Source organism: Ammodytes marinus, assembly GCF_949987685.1.
Source record: "Ammodytes marinus genome assembly, chromosome: 10".
In the NCBI taxonomy this organism is placed as follows: Eukaryota; Metazoa; Chordata; class Actinopteri; order Uranoscopiformes; family Ammodytidae; genus Ammodytes; species Ammodytes marinus.
Window position 1 is genome coordinate 572,542 of NC_137214.1, and position 25,363 is coordinate 597,904.

At 41.8% G+C, this 25,363-nt stretch overlaps 1 protein-coding gene across 4 annotated transcripts in view; it reads right to left on the bottom strand.

Moving 5' to 3' along the window:
* fbxo38 (F-box protein 38) overlaps positions 1-25,363 on the bottom strand; it is a 157,552-nt gene that overhangs the window by 18,319 nt on the left and 113,870 nt on the right. For 3 of the 4 annotated variants that reach the window (XM_080035578.1, XM_080035577.1, XM_080035579.1), the window contains exon 18: positions 22,932-23,077. In XM_080035578.1, the coding sequence (XP_079891704.1) occupies positions 22,932-23,077 (146 nt within the window). Of the gene's footprint in view, positions 1-22,931; positions 23,078-25,363 lie in introns of those variants that run through there. The other variant, XM_080035580.1, reaches the window with a different exon arrangement.

Genomic DNA, 25,363 nt, shown 5'->3' on the forward strand with positions numbered 1-25,363 from the left:
CTGTTTGGTTCCATAGGCACATGTATGCGACCGGCACAAAATTACCTACATTTTGATAGAAAATTATCCATGTGGAGGTATACAGTGCTGTGTGAAAGTTTGTGAACCCCTTGAGCCTTTTGGAATTTTATTTATTTGAACCATTATTAATTCATTTTTATCAATACCAGTATTTTGTATATGAAATAACAGATGTTTGTTTATCAATTCAACATTTTCTTTTCCAGAAATCAACTGTTAAAACAGATTAAATAAATTATTTGACGAATGTTGTATCTGCAAAAGTTTGTGAACCCTGAGCTGCATTGCTTAAATGGAGCAGGTAAACACAATCAGATGGGCCAAATTGAGTGATGAAATGGACCAATGTAGTGAGAGATCTTTAGGGAAGAAATTGGGCGGCACTAGATAAAACAGAGATCAAACCAGGTCAGTTTAGGCTCACCAAAGTGAACCCATACAGGTCAGACATGCTAAAAGCGAAAAAAATCTCAGAGGATCTCAGGAATAGAGTTGTGATGCTGCACATTTGTCTGGGGACAGCTATAAATTAATTTAAAAAAAGTTTGAGCTTCATCGGTCCACCGTGAGGCAAATCATCTACAAATGGAGAGCTTTAAGAGTGACTGAATATCTGCCTAGAAGTAGACTTCCTTCAAAAATATCACCACAAAAAAAGCTTTTTTCAGTTAAAAGCTAACTCAAATATTACATCTAGTGATTTGCAGACCTCTCTTGCAGCATCTGGGACAGATGTGCATGGTTCCACAATAAGAATAAGTCAACATGGCTTTCAAGGGACGGTTGCTGAAGAAGACTCTACTCTCAAAAAAGAACAAAAGTGCTTGTCACAACTTTGCCAGAGAGCACCTGGAGATACCTGAAGTCTTTTCTGTGGACAGATTTGTCCAAAATTTAACTGTTTGGTCATAACCAAAACCGCCATGTTTGGGCAAAAACGCAACTCTGCCTACCACAAAGAGAACCTTCTCCCAAGTGAAGAACGGTGGTGGCAAATGGTCTGCAAATCTCCAGATGTAACGTTTGGGTTGGCTTTTACCTGAAAAATCCCTTTTCTTGTGGCGCTTCAGGACATTGTTGAAAGAAGTCCACTTCTAGGCAGATGTTAAGTCACTCTTAAAGCTCTCCATTTGTAGATGATTTGCCTCACGGTGGACCGATGGAGCTCAAACTTTTTTATATGAATTTATAGCTGTCCCCAGACAGCACAGTCGCAGCGGCCCGGAGCTCAACCTCTAGTTGCCAGTTTTTAGTGTTGTTCGTGTTTTTTGTAATGTTTACTTTTTGCACTGTGAGCCTTTCCCTCCAACTGGGAACGAACATCACCTACAGCCGGATGCACATCTTGAATATTCGGGATATAAACTACATTCCACCCCTTGCAACTGCTATACCGGAGGAGGTGCTCCGTACATCGGTGCCTGCCTGGTTAACAAGCCGACGCAGCAAGCAGCGCAGACGGAGACGGGAGAGGAAGACAAAGCGGGGCAAGCGGGGCGGGATCCAAGCTAGGCTAAGGAGCTCACCGGATCGACCAGCGTTGCCCAGCCTGTTCATAGCGAACGCCCAGTCCATTGTCAACAAGATCGACGAACTCAGACTGAGGCTTCACTCAAACAGGATGAATAGCTGTGCTTTCTTCTTCACCGAAACCTGGCTGAATCCGAACATCCCTGACGCTGCTATTGAGCTAGCAGGCCGGACTGTTTACCGAGCGGACCAAACAGCTGACTCCGGTAAGGATAAAAGCGGCGGTGTCTGCATATACGTGTACAACTCATGGTGCAACACAACTGATATTGTAGAAACATTTTGCTCCCCGGATTTGGAGTTTATTACAGTTAAATGCAGACCGTTTCATCTGCCAAGGGAGTTTACAGTGGTGTTTTTAACTGCTGTTTACATACCACCGCAAGCTAACGTTAAGCTAGCACTGGCTAGTCTGCATGACGCTATCCACCAGGTGAAAAACAACCATCCAGACGGTGTGTTTATAATAGCAGGTGACTTTAACCACGCCAAGCTGAAGACTGTAATGCCAACATTTCACAAGTTTATTGACTTTCCGACCAGAGGCAATAATATCTTGGACCAGGTCTACTGCAACATTGCTAAAGGCTACAAAGCGTCCCCCTCTCCCCATCTGGGCCGATCCGATCACATCAGTCTGCACTTAACACCTGCATACAAACCCCTCATTGCAAGGTCCAAACCTACAGTTCGCACCATCACCGTCTGGCCAGACGGAGCCATGGACAGGCTACAGGACTGCTTTGGGTATAAATTGGGACATCTTTAAACAGGCTGCCAATGACAACAAACACATAGACCTCAACACCTACACCTCATCAGTATTGGACTACATCACCTTCTGTATGAACAGTGTCACCACACAGAAGTCAATACTAACACTCCCCAACCATAAGCCATGGATGAATGGTGCTATAACTGGTCTGCTGAAGGCCCGGGATGCAGCTTTCCACTCAGGGGATGCAGAGGCCTACAGAACAGCAAGGTCCACTCTGAGGAAGGGCATCATGGAAGCAAAGCACAGCTACACAAAGCGTATTGAGGAGCATTTTAACAGCTCGGACTCTCGACGCGTGTGGCAGGGCATCAGAACCGTGACCGGCTACAACAGCAGCAGCTCCACCCAGGCTCAAAGTCCATCCCTCCCCGACGACCTGAACTGCTTTTTTGCCAGGTTTGACTGCACTGACAACAGCGGCAACACACGGGCACAGCAGGGACCCTCACCACCGGTTCTGACTCTGAGCCCCCACGATGTCAGACGGACCCTGCAGCACATCAACCCCAACAAAGCTACTGGACCTGACGGAGTACCAGGGCGGGTTCTGAAGCACTGTGCAGCGGAGCTGACTGCGGTGTTCACGGACCTGTTTAACACCTCCCTGCTGCAGGCCTCCGTCCCCACATGTCTCAAGACAGCCACAATCATCCCTGTCCCAAAACAATCAGCCATCAGGTCCCTCAACGACTATCGGCCAGTGACGCTGACACCAGTGGTGATGAAGTGCTTCGAACGTCTGGTACTGGGGCACTTGAAGAACAGCATCCCCCCCTCATTAGACAACCACCAATTTGCCTACAGGGCAAACAGGTCGACGGAGGACGCAGTGTCACTAGCCCTCCACTCCACCCTGACACACCTTGACCAGCGTGACAGTTATTTATTTATTATTTTTTTTTTTTTAACCTTTATTTATACAGGTAAATCCCATTGAGACCGAAGACTCTTTTGCAAGGGAGACCTGTTCTCATTCCCACGTTACCATTCGCACACACATTCATATACCGATAGCAGGCTAACTATCGACATTCACACAAGGCAAGGTGGGTGAAGTGTCTTGCCCAAGGACACAACAACTATGACAGGTGGCAGGGCGGGGATCGAACCTCCAACCCTTTGATCATCGGCCGACCCGCTCTACCACCTGAGCCACAGTCGCGGATGCTATTCATAGACTATAGCTCCGCCTTCAATACCATTCCCCCCATACATTTGCCACCAAGCTGGACCACCTGGGCCTCAACACACACTTGAGTGCGCAAAAAAAAATTCAGATTCATAAAACTGTGCGGCGCACAGTTTCACGCAATCTTCCCTTTATAAATACCCACCTGCGGTGAATTGTGCGCAGACGATCTCCACCCCGTGTCCTCCCACTTCACCTCCCAATTTCATCCCACATTCTACCATACATGGCGAATGCTAAATAGCTCCTGAATATGATGACGCACTTAATAAGCACGGAATTTTGACTGACATGAGGAAAAAAGGGAGGCAACCGGCCGCAAAGAAAGCGACTGTGAAGGAAGAAAGCCCGTGACGTGCACGTGCTGCAGAAACTGGCACACACACACACACACACCCGCGCGCTTATCACATATCATGATTGGCACAGTCGTTGTAGTCTTTGTAAAGCAGTTTCGCCCAACTTTGTACTGTATGCAATATTACGTATTAGCGTAGGCCTACCTGTAGTACTATATGTAGGCCTATATAAAATATGGTGTGACAAGTGAAATAATGCCTATTCGAGAGAATTGTTTATCTCCCGTGAGATCAACACATTTCCAACAACGTCAGATTATAGTTTAATCTTCCAGAGGGGGAATTGTTATGGGAAAGAGATGCGTGTAATGATTTGCTAAATTCATAACATGATTTATCTAACGAAATATACAATTTAATTAATATCTGTTGGGCTTAACTTTGTACAAAACTACTTTTTACTCACCTCTTAAAATTTGCTCTCCCGCTGGGCACTCACGGAAACACCTCCCGACGTATAGAATGTTATTATAGAGTAGCGCTAAAAGATTCAATTTATAAAATAATCAAAACATGTAGACCTAGGCTACTTGAAAAGTAATTCAACCTACATCACAACTGCATGCCATAGACTACACAGTAGCCATATATTCGCAACTATAGGTAAGCTTATACATTTTATTGACTAAATATATTGGGTGCCAAGCATCATTTGTCTGTGTTTTTCTGATGACTGAGCTTTATTTTGTGGTGTTGCCATTGAGCGTTGCTGATTCCCCGAGTCAGGAAAACCTTGCGGTAGCTCTACGCATGGTCGAAAGTTGGCGTAGGAATACGCACACTTCTCCGCAAATAATGTTTTTATAAATACCAATGTTTGCCACCGCACATTTTCCCGCACATTTCATTCCGTCTACGCAAGCTTTATAAATGAGGCACCTGGTGAGCTGGAGCCGAGAGAACAACCTGATCCTCAACGCGGCAAAAACGAAGGAGATGATCCTGGACTTCAGGAGGAAGACGAAGCCCTTAGTCCATCACCCCATCACCATCGACGGCGTGACAGTGGAGGTTGTGCAGAACATCAGGTACCTCGGGGTCAACATCAGCCACGACCTGACTTGGACCGTCAACATCACCGCGACGGCCAAGAAAGGACTTCAAAGGCTTCACTTCCTGAGGTGCTTGAAGAGGGCACGTCTCCCACAAAAGCTGCTGGTGAGCTTCTACAGGTCAGCCATCGAGTCGGTTCTCACATACTGCATCACTGCATGGTACTCTGGCTGCACCACAGACAACAGGAAAGCTCTCCAGCGCATCATTAAGACTGCTGAGAGGATCACCGGCACCCATCTCCCCAGACTGGAGGACATCTACCTGACCCGCTGTACTCGGAGGGTCAAGGGCATCCTCAGAGACAGCACAAACCCTTGACACTGCCTCTTCACCCTCCTGCCCTCAGGAAGACGATACAGGACACTGCCTGCCCGCACTACAAGACTGCAAAACAGTTTCTACCATAGAGCTGTGACATTACTAAACTCCACTCCCACTCTACTGCCACACTGACACTCCCTATCCCATCTCATACACACACGATTGCACTATTGCACTTAAGGACTTGGACTTTTTAAAACATTTTACTTAGATATATATTTTATTTATACATATTGCTGATACCATTGATTATGTTGTATTATGTTGCGTTTTGTTTGAAATATTTCTCTGAAATTGAACTGAGCAACTGGAGGACTGCTCCAAACAAAATTTCGTTGTCTTGTACAATGACAATAAAGTTCTATTCTATTCTATTCTACAAATGTGCAACATCAAAACTCTATTCCTGAGATCCTCTGAGATTTTTTCCCCTTTGAGCATGTCTGACCTGTATGGGTTCAGTTTGGTGGGCCTAAACTGACCTGGTTTTATATTTGTTTTATCTAGTGCCGCCCAATTTCTTCCCTGAAGATCTCTCATTACATTGGTCCATTTCATCACTCGATTTCGCCCATCTGATTGTGTTTACCTTGCTCGATTTAAGCAATGCAGCTCAGGGTTCACAAACTTTTGCACATACAACATTTGTCAAATAATTTGTTTTATCCGTTTTAACAGTTGATTTCTGGAAAAGAAAAATGTTGAATTGATAAACAAACATCTGTTATTTCATATAAAAAATACTGGTATTGATAAAAATGAATTAATAATGGTTAAAATAAATAAAATTCCAAAAGGCTCAAGGGGTTCACAAACTTTCACACTACACTGTATGTGTGCGAGTGAGAGCGAGCTGAAAAGTGTGTGGTGTTTTTTTCCACACATCCTTCACTAACAGTTTGCCCCTCCACTATAGTGAGCATTCGGTCCCATCCGGTTTCATAATAAAATGTCACTTTTCCCACTAATACATTTTTATGGAGAAATTTTTCGAAACTTTTTGAGAATGCTACTAAAGATAGCACCAACATATGTCTAAAGCAGGGGTGTCAAACTCACTTTCACAAAGGGCCACTCTACGATATGATAATCACACTAAGGGCCAGACTGACATACCTTCTTTTTAATCGAAAAATAAAAAGAACATATCTAAGTAAGTATATAAACTGCGTACAATGGCTAGTTTTTGCTTCAACATTTTCGGGGGACAAATTATAGGTGGGGGGAATGGGGGTGCTCCCCCTGAAATTTTTTAATGTCAAACACTTAATTTCCTGCATTCTGGTGGATTTTTATCCACCAATCTGTGCCTTTTCGGCATCAATTTATGGCGGAAATGTCTTATTTTTTGTAAAGGAAAAGACAACATTCAGGTTCCTGGTGAAACAATTATAAAGCAGTAAGGCTCTCAGCCATTCTGGATTGAGCCACAATATTTATTCTCCTGGATTTTTCAAAACTTTCTGCACGTTTTGTTTTTTTTAGGAATCATGACGCAGCACCAGTGTTAGCTATTTATGACACTGTACATTGGAAATGAAATGCCGAGCCACCATTGGAAACGAAAGGTGTGGGCTATCAGCAGCAAGCTAACGTTAGCTAGTTGGCTATATTGTAACTTAAAGCAAAAGTTAGAAACCAGATAATTTTGGCATTAATCCTTAGACACTTGACACAATCAATCATCAATATTAGCATGCTATTTAGCCACATATTTTGGCCTATTTATAGCCCTCAGAAAACTGACAGCTCTTCTTAGATGCAAGTTCATCAATTCATGGCTTAAAATCCTGAGCTATGGAACTTTCAGCAGACATTCCTAGCTGTAAGCCACGTAAGTTTCCTAACAGTTGGAAGCTTATGCAACGTGTGGATATGGCACAGGCTCCATGAAGAATGAAAAAATAAAAAAATAAATGTTTTTTTTTTTATTGATTCAAATCGGCCGAATTGATTCGCGAGCCAGATCAAAACGTGTCGCGGGCCAGGGCCTTGAGTTTGACACATGTGGTCTAAAGTTTGGACTTGATACGATTTATAGTTCTGGATTTATACGTAAAATGTAGCTAATGCGCAAATCTGTGAAGGTCTTCCGATGGTCGTAGAAAAATTATTTAGGGTTAGGGTTATTAACCCTTGGAACTCTGGTCACGCAGCATTGCGTCATTTGACGTGCTGATCACGTGATCACGTTCGATCCGACGCAGCATAGAAACTAAAGCGGGGACAACTTTGCCGACGGTGTGTGTCGAAAGTACTAAAGCTATATGCCAGTCTTTGTTTAATTTAAATTGACCCAGTATAACCAGAGATATAATGGTTTGAAGTTGATACATATTTATTTTTTGTTTTTGCGGGCTGAAAAGTATGTGAATTGGATGGTCGCGGCCATTATTTTGTCATTTTACGATCAGAAAATGATGCCGGAAACTAGTTCCTACTCAACAGGCTGCATTTACCAGGGAGGGGAAGAGGAGGGTCAGGGGTTGGCGGAGTGATACGCCAACCCAAAAGAGACGAAGAAGAAGAGTGACGGGGCGGGAGCTGTGCGGGAGTCTCTCTATGCGAGAGAGAGACGAGGCTGCTAGCTAACAAAATTGACAGGAGGAAGATTGAGAGGTACTGAGAGGTTTGAAGATAGACTACTGAGAATGTTTTAGTCATATTGAAGGAAACTTTGAACGTGAGTCAAGCTATCAGCTTGTTCTTTGACATGAAGGAGGAGGACAGTTCATCCTCAGAGTCAAAGTATGTATGACTATGTAGGCTACATAAAGCCATTGGTGTCTGACTGAAGCACTAAGTACACACACAGCAGCCGGCCTACATAACGTGTAGCCTACAGACACAGTAGCCTAATAATCTGTTCTTTACATATACATGTCATATATGTATCCATATACTGTATGTTATATTATATAGGTCTACCTAGACCTAGCTTTTTTTTAAATAAAAAGGCATATATGAAAAAAATATGTTTTTTTTTTTTTTTCCTTTTTTTTGTGGTTTGGGTCCATAATGTTCAAATATTATGTCAAATTGAAAAAAAAAAAACTGGCAGGTAATGTAGGTGAAGTTTTACTGAAACAAAATATACCAAACACAGCAAGCTTAACATTTTTGTATGTGCCCTCTGTGTTATGATTGACAGAACTTTGAGGAATTTGGGGAAAACGCCTATGTATTCACCTGCTATTTGTTCATAAAATGTGTATGAAGGTTGATGTCACCTCAATCAAACTTTTAAATTACCATAAAAACATTCCATGTATTTATTTTCAGCTTTCAAAAAAATTCAATATGAATGTTTGAGTTACCCATGGTAGCAATAATATATTTTTTAATCCGTTTTTACATTTATCATGTTGTTTTTGGTCCAATATGATCATTTATCATGTCAAAATTAAAGGAATAACTATCAGGTCATATAGGTTAGGGTGTTTTGAACAAAAAGATACCAAACTTTGGCATGATAAACATTTCTTACTGTAGTTTAGTAAGGATTGATCAAAAAGTATGCAAAACGGCCAAAATAGCCCTAGGGTTCAGAGGGTTAAGCCCCGACTGCAAAAAGTTTGAGAGGCCACGCCCCTCACACTGTAACTCCGATTGACTTGAAATTTCTCACACAGGTGAACGTGAGGGTGCTCTACAAAAAAGCCTCTGGGGACCATATAAGTCTGCCTGGGAATATTTTCCGCTAATTAGCATAAATTGAAAAACAGGGTTTTAACCACAACTTTCTCAAATTTTACTGTATCAACACCAACTTTCTCACGAAGCCTTGGGGGACTACGGTTAACATGTGCATAAAAGATTAGTAGGATAGCTTGAAAAACATGGCCGCCATTGACCAAAACGTTTACGCAGGGGCGGGGCTTATTAGCAAAATGGCCATAACTCATTGACCATAGGTCCTATCTTCATACAACTTGCTGGATATGTGCAGAAGACATGTGGTAGCATGTCCCTCAAAGTTCGTCGAGATTAACCCATAGGGGGCGCCACAAATGCGAAAAATCATTATTCAAAAATGTAATGTTCAACAGTGCTCTACAATAAAGCCTCTTGGACCGTAGGGGTCAGCCATGTTTTTTTTTTCTTCCTGATTTTGCATGATCTGAAATACAGTCAAGTGACATCTACTTTCCAACCTATCATCACCAAATTATATACACAGCCTTAGTGGACCGACATACACACGTGTATGAAGTTTTAGCGAGATAGCTCAGAAAACATGGCCTCCATTTACCAAAACGTCTTCGCGAGAGGGGCCCTTTGCTGCTGATTTGCCACAACTGCAACCTTCAATTGGCCACAACTTAGGACTCGAGTTTGTAAAGCGCGCAGTGGCGGTTCGTAGAAGCGTTTGAGCCGGGCCGACGGGTGGGGTGCTGACGATGCGGGGCTGGCGGTCGGCGCCGGGGGGACCGTACTTTTAAAATCTTTTTCTAGTGTATTTAAAAATTGTCAGAAACGGACTAATCTTCAATTACCCAAAAAAACACTCCAAATCGGCAAAGCTGAAATAATGTCAATATGGTAATTAAGTATGGGCCTCAAGTATTGAGGGCCCGTAACTTATTGTTATCCACCATACTTCTTCTTACTTCTTCCGCCACATTTTCTAGCTCTATCTCCTCCCACACGTTGCACTTAGACATTCCAAATGTACACAGAACGTGCATCCCTACCCCACGGGATGTGCTATTATACAGTTTTTTGATTTTCCACAAGGGGGCGCTGTTATAAAGCCCCGACTGAAGAAACTTTGAGAGGCCACGCCCCGCGCACCGTAAGTCCGATTCACTTGAAATTTCTCACACAGGTGTATGTTAGGGTGCTCTACAAAAAAGCCTCTAGGACCATATAAATCCGCCTGGGAATATTTTCCGCTAATTAGCATAAACTGAAAAACAGGGTTTTAACCACAACTTTCTCAAATTAAACTGTATCAACACCAAATCACGAAGCCCTGGGGGACTATGGTACACCTGTCCATAAAATATTAGTAGGATAGCTTGAAAAACATGGCCGCCATTGACCAAAACGTTTACGCAGGGGCGGGGCTTATTAGCAAATCGGCCATTACTCATTAACCATAGGTCCTATCATCTTAAAACGTGCTGGATATGTGCAGAAGACATGTGGTAACATGTCCTTGAAAGTTTGTTAAGATTAACCCATAGGGGGCGCCACAAATGCAAAAACCATAATAAAAAAATTCAATGTTTGACAGGCCACGGCTTTCGACCACTGACTCTGATTGACTTGAAATTTCTTACATATGCTACGCTAATTGCCCAACATATGCAAGATAGCATCCAGCAGTTTCTACCTTCTGGAGGCTCATACTTTACATTAGGGCTGGGCGGTGTTTTAATATTCATAGTGGGCTTAACAGTCATAGAAGATTCTGATATGATATAAGTAACCAGACGTCCGAGATCAAAACGAGGAACATCCCCCGAAAAGGGGGAAAACGGAGACATTTCCAGTTTGACTAGCAATCTGATTGAAAAACCTAATGAGGTGTCAACAAAATGGGAGCAGGTAGTTGTTTCTGTTTAGCCAGGGACAGGCAACCAACAATGGGGACGTCTGGTCACCTTTATGATATGTGATGTAGGCTATGATAGGTATTTTGCAAATCACACACTTTAGACTAATAGAGAAGCAGAAACAGATAGGGGCAGTAAAGTCAGCTATTTTAATAAGTTAACAATATATGATTAGGCTATATATAAATATATTTATTAATTTACAGTGACGAGCATACACAATAAAGACAATCACAGGGATAACATAAACAGAGAACAGAAATAAAATAGGATAAAATATATTAAATTAAATAAAGTAGGCCTATACAAAATACAAAACAAGAGCAAAAATAAAATACTAAATGAACAATGAATTCAGCTAAAACAGTTACAGTCAGATGTGTAAAATTCAGAAATCATAGATTCAAATAAACCAAGAGTAGGAAGAGCAGTCATTTTTAAGTTGCTCTGCAGAGCATTCCATGAATTAGGGGCACTACATCAAAAGGCAGTTATTCCTAAACTGGAGTTAGCTCGGGGCAATTTAGGAGGAGTAGTCGAGCATGGTACATATGAAGGGTGGATGTTTCCCATGAAGGCATTAAATATAAATAAAAACCAGTGTATATAATATCTCATTAAAAGAGAAGGACAACATGAGTGTTCATGTAAAAATATGTTTTATTTCTCTAATTTAAAACACAAGATTGTTAGGCAATTGCCTCTTAAAAGAGGACGGGATTATTTAAAAGCAAAGTCTTCTTGGTTGTCCAATGTTCTATACTAGGGGGGAAATACCAAGTTCAGTCTAGTCTCGAGTTGGTTCCTCAGACACAGACAGGAAATCAATGCGTGCCTTGCAGCGCGGTACATTTAAAAACACATTCAATACAAAACCACAGCAATCAAAAGTATTAAATTAAGGGAAAATCAAACAACAATAGCAAACAATAATACTCAAATGCATAAAATAAAGTTACAATCGCATTTTACTCCGAAGAGAAATTCAAGCGAGGCGAGTTTGGCAATGTGGTGCAGCCTTAATTTGTGAAAGACAGACACAACCAATGACAACAAGTCGGAATGGTGGTTGTCGATGCCAAACTGTGTCTCCTCAATATGTTCCCCAAGCAGAAACACATCCTCCGTTTCAATCTCCTCCCGGACGAAGTGTGTGACTCGGACGTCTGGTTACTTATATCATATCAGAATCTTCTATGACTGTTAAGCCCACTATGAATATTAAAACACGTCAAAACTTGTGCCCTGTATCTTAACTACGTGTATGATCTTTGCAGCAAAGAAAACCGCGTGAAAATCAGTTTGGTATTTAATGAGATATGATTAATTACATGCGCTGACAGTTCATTCCACCTGCCAAACAGACTACAATGAGTGGAACGTGTGACCGGTCCAAGATGGCGCCCGCATTTCTCGCGCTCAACGCCCAATGCGGCGTCTATCCTATAATGTCTATGGACACCAGGCCCCCAGGATGCTGTCAAAGTATGGAGGATGCCAACCCATTGGTATTGCATGGTAAGGGGTGGAGCTTATTTTCATGCGGCCCGTAGGCAGATGTCCTTGTCCACACAGTACAAGCAGCGAACAAGATTGTGTCTCTGCACATTTTTTCTGGATATCAATCATAGGCTCATACTTATCTTTAGACCATATACTATTAAAATGCAAGTTTTCTCATTTCAAAACGCCACCTCAAGCGTTTTATTAGCCCAACGGCTTTTAACGGCTTTCAGTTTGTTTTTGCCAGGCTAGATGCTACAGAACGAGACACCCGCCTCGAGTCCGCTACGCTTGCCGCCCTCTTTCTTGATAGGTCCATAATGCCGCTACGTCCATGCTACGTAATGCTTTGGGCCGCATGGAATTTCCGGATTATACTTCCTTGTTGCTTCTCTGCGCCTATGAGCAGCTTTCATAGGAATGAATGGGCGCCATGTTTCAATACGGTGTCCATTTCTTTATATGTCCATGGTGGACACACATGCATTGGCAACTCACTCACTCCCCCCTCCCAACCAGAGTCTCCTGGGCGCTCCTGTGACGTAGTCTGCAGTGCGCACTGTATGTGTGTTTACTTTTACCGCTATGTGAAAACAACGAGAAGGGGAGAAAAAAAAGACGAGACGGCTCCTATGAGATGCGAACAAGCCTTTCTTTATATGTCCATGGAACGAGCGGGTGGAGGGGGCTCGCATGACGACGATGGCGGCTGCTGTACATGGCATGAACCTTTTTTTTAAGGTCCATGCTTATGAGAAAAAGGCTACACATGCGAACGAACGGGGGAGGCGGGCGCGCATGACGGCGATAGCAGGCGCCCTACACAGTATGGACCTTATGAGAGGTTGGCTCAGTAGGCTACACAGGCGAACGAGTGCAGGGGGGCGGACGATTACTCCGACTTCACATGAGTTTTTGGTCCGACATTACACAACCACGGCAGTACATTTATTATGATCGGCCTCTTATAATAGGTCCATGGCAGCACCAAGGGAGGTGCCAGTGGCGTGCACAGACATTTTGGGGGGCAGGTGCTCAGTGTAAAAAAAAGGGCACAATATATATTCTATCGATGAATGACCAAATCATTTTAAGGGTACTTGTACAAAATCCCCCCCAGGCCTATAATGACTTTTAATACCCGGCCACACATAGAGTGTTTCTCAAAGGAATTTGGGAGACTGTGTTTGGGACCCTGGACCTTCTAGGGGGGTCCGGGAAGAAAAATGTTAACCTTTTAAAGTAAAATTCATCAATCTGGTGCACTTTGAGAAGAAAGCTACGGCTAAATCACCTGTGTCAATGTGGGCTATTTAGTACTATTTTCTGGAATAATTTGGAGACACAGAATTACCAAAAAGCAGAAAGAAAAAATGTGCATGTTTGAAAAAAAACTGTTTTTTTAAATAATCCCTTATCCCGAATTCTCTCTTTGAAGTCTTCGTTAGGCCCCTGATCTCCGTACTAATAATATCCTATTAAGGTAAATACAAGATTACTGCAAGTCTTGTAACATAGAAATAACTTATGGTTGGGACAAAATAATATAATTAGCTTATATAGCTTCATGACTGATTTAGTACCACCAACCCACTTTGCGTAGTTAAAATAACATGTGTGGACAGCTTTTAAGATATTTCAATAACATTTGAGGAACAGTTCAACATTAAAATCTGAGCTTTAAAAGGCCCTGAACAGTTAACATGACTTTGGTCTTGACTCTGACCTTTCATCTTCATCTTCCTCCTTGCTGCTGGTGGATGCTTTCATCCAGGAGAGCAGAGAGCTGCTCCCCTGGGCTGCCTGCGGTAGCTCCCTTTCTTTTTCATTTTAACCTCTCCTTTCTAGGCATTATACTGCGATTTGTAAATAAAAAGAGACCAACCATATAAAATAAGACTGCTTGGTTACATACAACCAGGCACAAGGCTACTGCAATTGGGAATTGCCTGTTTGTCATTTAGCAAATAAATTACTGCATGTGTTAATTATATAGCCTAAAGTAAACCTAAACAACACTAAATATTCAGCATACTGATAGATTCACATGCTGCACCAATGACAAACTCCGCCGACATTAGTTGTGTTCATCACGTCATATCTATTTTTTTTTTGGGCTAGCTTGTTAAGCAGTCGGCTAATTTATGCTCAGCTGTGTGGCGCTGCATGATAGAGGCTACTTTATAACAGAGACAAATAAATGCAAGTTATAGCTTGGCAACTGAGGCTTAGGGGGCAAACAATACACCCTTGACTCCATTCATGTATGTGTTACCTCGCTGGTGGGGCAGGGCAGGGCAGGGCAGGGCAGGCCGGGGAGTAGGTGTGTGTGTGCAGCAGCTGTGAACTGCTGCGGCAACGCGCCTCCGTTTGTGTCCACTCTGCGCATTCACGTTGACAAAGGAAGTGTGTGCGGAGGAGGAGGGGGGCATATTTATTGGGGCATTATTGTCAAACGTTTTTAATCGTTGAGCATTTATAGATGATAATGTCGGAATGGGCCACATACACTGTAAAAAAATTAAATAAATAAAAAACCAACTTTCAGATTTTTTTTTTTCCCAAAAGGGCACTTGATTGGGCCAGGGGAAAAGGGCAGGTGCTTCAGCACCACTTCAGGTCTACCTGTGCACGCCACTGGGAGGTGCACACCGTTCATTGTGAACAATTAACTAAAAGTCTATTAAAAGTAAATGTGCCTGTATTTTTTATAAAATAAAACATACTATTATGGAGCAAAACCTGTTCTGCATGTAAAGTGATGCTGCTATCTTCAGGGGGTTAGTGGTGATAAACAATAAGTAAGTGGTTGTAATGAGTCATAATTAATGTTCCCAGTTTACAGATTAAAAGTAGATTGAAAAATACACATTTGTTTCCAAATAAAATAGTGCTGGATACAGCAAACTCTTTGCCATGTGCAAGTTTCAAATTGTTCCAATGGAAAGCACTAAAGAATATAAATGAGATGTTGTTTCATGTAGCCTAATGCATCATTAGTGCAGACACATTTTGCAGAGACTATTTAAATCATATTACTGGTGTGATGTTATGCAAAACATTTATTAAATTGAGCATTTAGGATGTGCTCTAAATCAAATAAAATCAGTTTTATTTGAATAGCCCAAAATCACAAATACATTTGTCTCAGTGGGCTTTACATTTCATACAATATGATACAATATGACACCCTGCCCTTACACCATTAGCTCGGCTGAGACAAAACTCCCAGTAAAAACCCTTTACCGGGATTAAAAAATTTGAAGAAATCTCAGGGAGAGTCGACAAAGTAAGGGATCCCTCTCCCAGGACGGACATACTGCAATAGATGTCATAAGTAGAGAAAATCACGAAGGAATTTGATCATTGACCAGATGTTTACATGGTAATACTAAAGTAAAGTGCAAATAGAGGAGATTTGAAATATATCGAGATATATATCGTGTATCGAGATATACTCAAAACATATCGAGATATTGATTATAGCCCATATCGCCCAGCCCTACTTTACATTTCATTTCAACATAAAACTTTGGTGTATTCAACATATCTGGGTTCACAATGGGGCTCTATGGGCTGGCAAATAGACTCCAATATGGCTCAAACTACTTCAAGCTATAATTGAACTCATCTTGCTCTATGGAAGTGAAGTGTGGGGCCCACAAACAAACAAACTTTTTGACCAATGGGGAAAAACATCCAATCTTGTAAACGCATTCTGCAGGAACAAAGGACAACTACCGACAACGCCTGCAGAGCTGATTTAGGCCAGTATCCACTACTATTAAAAATCAAAAAACGATCAATTAAATATTGGCTACACCTAAAACAAAGTGACCCCCAATCCTTCCAGCACAAAGCCCTGCAAAGCCAAGAGATGAACAGTCCCGTCACTCAGCTGATCCTGAGGCTCTGTCCACAGACAGGTTCCCCCTCTGCTTTGCCTCAGTACCAGCCTGAGAACATATCAGATAGACTCAACCAAATTATAACACATCAGAAACAAACCTACATCACCCATTGGAACACTAAGGGGCCACTCACACTAGGGTGCTGTTTATACGAAAACACGAAACGGTGCATCTGCGAAAATACTTCGCGGATGCACTATATCAGTGGTTCTCAAAGTGCGGCACGCGGAAACATATCTGGCATTGAATTATGATTTTATTTTATTTTTTTTAATTGAAACAGACGGAGGGGATGCGTCCCCCGTAACAGTAAGAACAGTACAGGGGTCAAAACACTTAAATATCCCTCCTAATTGTTTACATTCATTCCCCAATTATTAATAATAACACCCCTACAGTGGACCGTACCATCTTAAACTTGCGAAGTTCGGCTGGCCTCTGCCTCTCGTTGCAGACGGCTGGTCAGCCTCCCGCAGAGCAGCAGGCAGTGTAGTGGTCCCAATGTAAGTTGTTAGATAGTGAGCTTGTCAAGCCCAATACGATGCACTTTCTTACCTTCAAGGTGAATTAGATTAGGTCAAGTGTCTAAGGATTAGGGGTGTGAACGTTTACAAAAATTTCTAACCGTGTACACGACGGATTTTTTTTCGTGCACACGGTTAACCGTGACGTCATTGTCCTCGTGCGCCCGCCGTCTTTTATGGGCGCGCGTGCACACACACGCGTTCGTTCGCCTGTAAACACACAGTTGACATGAACCACGCTCGTTTTTATATACTTTCTATGGTTTACAAACCTCTTATAATAGGTCCATGGCACACACTCACACACACGTTCGCCTGGCTGTCATGTGCGGCGTCATTATCGCGCTTCATTAATTTCCTGATTAATAGCCTATCGCACATTTCTACGATTTCTACATGTCCACGTGTATGCAGGTTGAACAGGTGTTATAAAGTTCGGGCTACTTACGAGCGTAGTTCACGTCAACCGGGTAACTTTAATATTTAGGTTATCTTTCATCTCTCTTCCGTGGCTGTGAGACGAGCCCCAGCACGGCGACTCCCCCCGTATGTGTTTGTGTGCACACACACACACACACACACACACACACACACACACACACACACACACACACACACACACACACACACACACACACACACACACACACACACACACACACACACACACACACACACACACACACACACACACACACACACACACACACACACACACACACACACACACACACACACACACACACACACACACACACACACACACACACACACACACTACCTTTTATCATCCCCAATGACTTTATTAGTGAGGTAAAATTAATAAATGCGTGTCTCCAGAACATAATTAAAAACTTTGAAAAAAAAAGAAAATTGAAATTAAAAAAAAAAAAAAAAAAAAAACGGTTTTCGTTTATTGATTTTTCCTAAACAGTTATGATTTACAAACGGTTACACGTGTACACGTGTACACGTGCACACCCCTACTAAGGATGGATGCTAACATTATCTGGTTTCTAACTCTTTTGCCTAAAGTTTAGCTAACAAGCTAACGTTAGCTAGCTGCTGATAGCCATGGAACTATCTGCCTAGTTGACTGCTGATAGCCCACCCGGTTTATTTCCAATGTATAGTGTCATAATAGTTAACACTGCTGCATCATGAGTAGTGAGTCCTACAAAAAAACACTCCAAAAGGTGATACGTTTTCAATGTGCAGAAAGTTTTGAACAATAAAGTAGAATAAATATTTGAATGCAATACAGAATGTCTCAGTGCCTTACTGATTTATATTCCATTAGATGTGTGTCCATGGGAGCTAGTTGTCTTTTCCTTAACTAGTCCACCATTAATAAATACAGAAGACACAAATTACTGCATAAAAATTAACCAAAATGCACAAAATTAAGTGTTCGAACCTCAAATTTTTCTGGAGGACAACCCCCAGACCCCCGCTTTTAATGTGTCCCCCCCAATGTTGAAATGAAACCTAGCCCTTCATTTATTAATTAAAATGTGTTAATTACACATTATTGGATGCAGACCAATACAAGTAAACTTTAAAAATGCAAAGACGCTGGCCATTCGGCGGCCCTCGGTCCAATGTTGGGTTCCTAAATTGGCACTCAGCTATCAAAAGTTTGAGAACCCCTGCACTATATCATTCACATGAAAACAGCAAACGCAGGCATGAAACCGCAAAGTTCTGAGATCAACTCCCAGGGAAGAAACTTTGGAAAACACAACTGTTTTGGTATCTTGTAAACTGCGAAACCATTTTCCCTGGTAACGCTGACGTCACGGCTCCACTTCACACATGCGTAGTCTATAATATTTGCTGTCAAAATACCCACATGCGAGTTATAAAGTTAGAAGACAACATAACATGCACGCTGTCTCCGCGGCACCATCACTGTGATCAGCGGAGAGTTTCGTGCAGGGCTCAAATATAACACTCGCCAATTTAGTCTAAGCGATTAGTAAGTTATGAGACCACCCACCACTTTGGCTGGGAAAAGATTTGTGCTCTGCCGGTTTTTCTAGCAAACTAAACGTGTGTCACCACCTATATGCCAGGGACACAGCTCTCTCTACATTAAAAAAACACTATCTATAGATCAGCGCGCAGCGCTTAAGTTACTGTTCAAACAAAAGGAGCATTAAGGCGACACAGTAAAAGCATTTCACTGGCTAAACATTAATAGCATTTCACTGGACAAACGTGAGTTGACTTTTATTTTGACGTACGCCTAACAGGAAGGTAGCCGCTCACAAAGCCCCTTCACTATCAGCATGTCTTCTGTTTTCACGAGTTCAATAAGAGGACAGAAACCTTGTCATTTACAATACTTGAAACCCTAAGTTTACACCAACCGCTTTATGAACGTTAGTGGCATTAATTTTCGGTTACAGTAAGGTTTTATGCATCAAATTGTACCGGAAGAGCTATCTACTAGGCTAAGTGTCACCGCTGACTATTGGCTACTACAGCGATTTCGGCCCGTTTTCTCTGAAAACATGTGTACGAGTGAAGATTTCAAATAAATTGTGTCTGAATGGGTTAACTTTTGAAACCAAAAAGGGGAAATCTGTCACGTTTTCACCGCGTAAAGGGCCCCTAAAACACAATGCTTTTGCATGAATCCATTGTTGGAGAGAGACCAAATTAGCAACCACCTAACCATGACCACAGCTGCTGTCACCACAGTAACAGCTAGGGGTGGGAATCTCTTGGTACCTCACGGTTCGATTCCGATTCAGACGTCAATGATTCGATTCTAGACCGATTATCGATGCAACTACTTTTTTTATGTACATTTCCATGCGTGATTTTCGAAAATATATACAGCTCCGGAAAAAATGAAGAGACCAGTATGAATTTTTCTTCAATCTTTATCTCTATATAATTGAATGGAAACGCTTTAAATTACAATTTTTTTCCGGAATTTGTTAGAAATACTGTCAGTAGTTTACTGAGCAAAATGTTAATTTTACTCAACCATAAACCTATAAATAGTCAAACAAGAGACCCTGAATATTTTTTTCCAGGGCTGTATATACATTTGAGTTTTTTTTGTTGTTGTTGTTAAAGAAAATAAAACTGAATCGGTTTAGTTTTTACATACTTCCATATTGTGTTGAAATGCAAGCTGCATTGATTATTGCATTGTTCATACAGTTCAAGAAAAGCTTTTCTTCTAATAAATTATTAGAGAAGGTAATCAATCTGTTGATTGTCCTTAATGTTCATCACAAAAGTCGGAAGTGGCAAACTGAGCAGCAAACTCACATGTATATACTGTACAGCTCTGGAAAAAAATAAGAGACCACTCCAAATATTCAGTGTCTTTGGTTTGACTTTTTATAGGTTTATGGTTGAGTAAAATTAACATTTTGGTTTTGCTCTATAGACTACTTAGCCTGGCACCGCCCACCATGGACCTATAAAGAAATGGACACCAGATTAAAACATGGCGCCTAGGGCTGGGCGATATGACCAAAATCTCATATCCCGATATAGAAATTTCTTATCCCGATAACGATACATTTGACGATATAGCATATTTTCTGTAAATTAAATTAATAAATATTTAATATAAATAACTCAACAAATAAAGTATTTACCCATATTTGATTATTTTCAGCTTTTATTAAAACGCACATTGTGAAGCATTCAACAAAATAGAAAAATGTGACATTTGAGTAGTATTGGGCCGTGTGGGTTTCAGGGCACTGAATTGACTGAATTGGTGGATTCCTTAGCTTAGCTCATTAGCCTAATGGAGCTATGCTCTTTAGCTGAGGCTGCGGTGCCTTGTAAATTCACCCCGCGGAGAGGGTGACCGCCCTGGGGAGCGCAGGAGCTTCTCACCGCCGAGAGAGCAGCCGAGCCACGCATTTTTGCGAGCCGGGAAGCGCGCGACAGCCCGTGGGGACAACAGCTCGCTAGCTCGGCTGCTATCCCCCTGCGAGCCTGTCGAGCGCTGCCCGGGTGACGTCAGTTCGACTGCTCTTGTCAGCGGGGATATATGATCCTCTCCTTATGGAATACTCGTCTACACGTATGCAATCACAGACAGGTCTGTTACTGATGGATTTTAGTGTCCGAAATGAACTTTGATTATCATACAAGCGAGAAAAGTCTGGTGTGGTCGGGCGGAAGTAGTGTGATGGAAGCGCTAAGTGTTTCTGCTTCAAAATAAAAGTCAAAGTTGACTTTGATTTCTCACATTTCACCAGTTAAGGGCTTTTAATGTGAAGTTAGGCTGTAGGAAATCTTCGGTTTAATTAACAGTAACTTCACTGCGAGCTACATGTATAGTTTGTGTCCTAAAGAGTGGGATTTGCAACATAAAGAAATAAACAATATTGCATAAAATGAAAAGATAGACGTTTTTGTTTCGTCAGACGATATACACTCAACAAAAATATAAACACTTTTGTTTTTGCTCCCATTTTTCATGAGATGGACTTAAAGATCTAAAATTCATTCCAGATACACAATTGTACCATTTCTCTCAAACATTGTTCACAAATCTGTCTAAATGTGTGATAGTGAGCACTTCTGCTTTGCTGAGATAATCCATCCCACCTCACAGGTGTGCCACATCAAGATGCTGATCTGACATCATGATTAGTGCACAGGTGTGCCTTAGACTGCCCACAATAAAAGGCTACCCTGAAATGTGCAGTTTTGTCTCACAGCAAAATGCCACAGATGCCACAAGCATTGAGGGAGCGTGCAATTGGCATGCTGACAGCAGGAATGTCAACCAGATCTGTTGCTCGTGCATTGAATGTTCATTTCTCCACCATAAGCCGTCTCCAGCAACTTCGCACAGCCATTGAAGAGGAGTGGACCAACATTCCACAGGCCACAATTGACAATCTGATAAACTCTATGCGAAGAAGATGTGTTGCACTGCATGAGGCAAATGGTGGTCACACCAGATACTGACTGGTTCTGAGTCCCCAGACCCCCAATAAAGAAAAAAAATGCACATTTCAAATTGGCCTTTTATTGTGGACAGTCTAAGGCACACCTGTGCACTAATCATGATGTCAGATCAGCATCTTGATGTGGCACACCTGTGAGGTGGGATGGATTATCTCAGCAAAGCAGAAGTGCTCACTATCAAACATTTAGACAGATTTGTGAACAATGTTTGAGATAAATGGTACAATTGTGTATCTGGAATGAATTTTAGATCTTTAAGTCCATCTCATGAAAAATGGGAGCAAAAACCAAAGTGTTGCGTTTATATTTTTGTTGAGTGTATATCACCATATCGCACAGCCCTAATGGCGCCCATTAATTCCTATGAAAACAGCTCATTGGCACAGCACCACATACAGAATCAGAATTTTCTTCCGCATAGTGGGTGCCAAACACGCCCCTAACGCATGACGGTCTAAAGATAAGTATGAGCCTTTGATTGATATCCAGAACATTTTTGCGGAGACACATTCCTGTGTGACGTTTTCTTGAATCTTGAATTGAATCTTGGAGTGAACGGGAATATCTGATTCTGGGTTCGTATGTAATTTACCACCCGTCCACAGCCAGCCAAAACTATTTTAATACCAGGCTTGGCCACTGAGCACTGAGCCAGGCGGCACTGCTCCTGGGGGCCTGCTGCCCGCTACCTACTTCAACTCAATTTTCATTTCCCTTCAGTAGTCCGTCTGGGTCCGCAGTATATTTGTGGGTTTTCTCCGGTAGATTTTTACCGGCCCAATCAGCGAACAGAGAGAACAATGACGTTGAGGTGGTGCACCAGTTTCAGTTGTAGTCAGAAGCTGGCGCATGACATACGTCACGACCAAACGTTATGCGATTGGTTAGCAGATCCAGAGTGGCACTTTGGCCGCCAAGAGATTCCCACCCCTAATTTCAACACTATATGGAAGTATGTAAAAACTAAATCGATTCAGTTCTATTTTCTTTAACAAAAAAATTAAATAATTTTATTACGATTATTAACTTATCTGAATCAAGAATTGAATCATTCAAGAGAAGCGCAATGCATCGTAGAATGGATCCCCCCCACGTAACAACACACTAGCAAACAACACTTCTGTTCACTGTTAGACATAATTAGTCCACACATTGTAGCTTCAGAAATGACAAATCGGCATCAAACACTTTTGTGTTTACTGTAATCAAAGACATTACTCACTGGCTGATGTTGGCTATGGTATCCATCCAGCTGCGAACGCGAACCTTGTTGCGTATATTGGGAGGGTTGCTGAACTCGTGCACAATAGCAATGTGATAAGGATAGGGCCCCTGGAAAAGCTGACGTTCCAATGCTACCGAGTCAATCTGAAAAGAGTAAAGCCAGCAAAGTAAAGAGAAAGGAGTTTTCCACTCAGGGCAAGATAACATTGGAAAGGGACATAAGACAGATAATATAGTGTAGAAGTAAAAAAAAATTAACACTATGGAATGGGTAAAACTTGCGTACCTTCATTCCCTATATACTGTATATGGTGTTTGTAAAATGGTTGAAAACTAAAATCAGCAGTTGTTGGTAACTGTTAATCAAGGCTTCCAGTTATTTCAAATTAAAATCCTTGCTAAATTAACTGTGCTGGAAGACTCAACTATAAAACACGTGCATAAATGTGTTCCATGCTTTTTTTTTTACATTATAAAACTAATCCATCTCTACAAGCAACTGAAAAAACATCTAAATGTTTTTTTTAAAAACATATTGATCTTATATATTGACGTCAGATAAGTTACTAAACCAATGTTCTTAATTATAATACTCAAGAAAGTATGAGGCACATCTTAATCTAATGCATAAATCAAGGTTTCCAAACTTCCAAGTTTTATAACGCTTAGTGCTGCCTATAGTGGAGCGGCGAAGTGCTTCAATCTTTCAATTTGTTATACAAGTATGAAAATTGTCATGAGCAGTCTCCATGGTCACATGACAAAGAAAAAAATAAATAAAAAATGTTATGAAAAAACCCAGTACATTTCTAGGAGAAATTTTCAAATTCACAATTTCAAATGTCTCGGACGATTTTCGTGTCAAGTGACCCATAGAGACAGTGCCTGAAATAGGCCACGGCCATCGTGGTGGAAACCGTTGAACACCGTTCCATTCACTTTGTATTGAAGGAGACCTGTATTCTACAAACAAACTTAATTTAAACGTAATAAAAAATCCATTTAACAAAAAAAACTTTACTTTCTTTAAAGCTAAGACTCTTGTCCGTCCATACGAGTTGTTTTTGTGAAAGTTTTTTGAGTAATTTTCAATATTGAGGTGTTTTTGTCCCGTCCGACCTTGCGGGAAACAGCGCCCTCTCTATATGTGACATGTCAGAGCAGAGGCGATGCACTTTGCGTCTGAGTTGTTCATTATCAGAGAATCCCAACCGGTCACAACATGCCTAAAAGCTTTTGTTATTCAAATGTAAAAAATGTGTTAAAACGAAAAAGCCGTGATACGAAGGAAACGGTGGATAAGAGAGGCGCCAGGATCAATAGCCTACATGACTAAAGTGGAGGAAAACTTTGTGACCCCGACACTTAATACACGTTCAGTTGTAGTAGAAGTCTCAGGGTATGCGGCACGGACTCAGGTCCATTCATGGGAAGTGACTTCGGGCTCTGTACCGTCTGCCGCGGGTCTAAACGAGTCGCGTTTGTCATCCATCACTGAGACAGAAATTGGACGTTTAAGATGCCTGCTGTTTCTATCAGCATTAAGGAAGAGGAATAAGGAATTAACAGAAAGCCTGGATGGATGTAACTTTGACAAACAAGGATGGAGTATATGTGAGGGTTAGCCTACAGCAGAAGGCTAACATTAGCATACATTAAGTAAGAGTTTTGTCTCAATATTGAAAATTACTCAATAATTTTTCACAAAAACAGCTCGTATAGACAGACAAGATTTGTGGCTTTAAAGAACACGATTTGTGAAAAGCATGTCGTATTAAGTTTTTATTAAGTCTGTTTGCAGAATACAGATGTCATTCAATACAAAGTGAATGGAGCGCTGTGTATTGTTTTCCCCCACGATGGGCGTGGCCTCTGATTATGACGCATTCCGCTCTGTCTATGCCAATTTTCACGCTTGTATCGTCAACTGAAAGATTCTGACGAAAATAAGCAGTTAGCTGCTCCACTACTAGTGCACATTGTAGTTAAAGGGAAAATTTGCCGATTTTCAACCTTCTACCATAATATCCTTTGGGTCGCATTATATCCCCGTGTATTTTTTCAACATTGTTAATTTCGCGGGGACCGAGCTTCAAAATTCCACTCACCAGTGACGTTTCTGTGACGTCTTTGGCGAGAGGAAGAGCTTGTGCGGACTACAGCCCCGAGCACCTACCCCCCTCCCTGTGAATCCAGGGGGTGGGCTCTAAATGCACGTGCGAACCAAAACCCAACTGTCACGGACAGACGGTTTGTTTTAGTTCGCACAAGCATTTAGAGCCCGCCCCCTGGATTCACAGGGAGGGGAGGTAGGTGCTCGGGGCTGTAGTCCGCACGAGCTCTTCCTCTCGCTAAAGACGTCACAGAAACGTTACTGGTGAGTGGAATTTTGAAGCTCTGTCCCGCTTGGTCCCCGCAAAATGGACAATG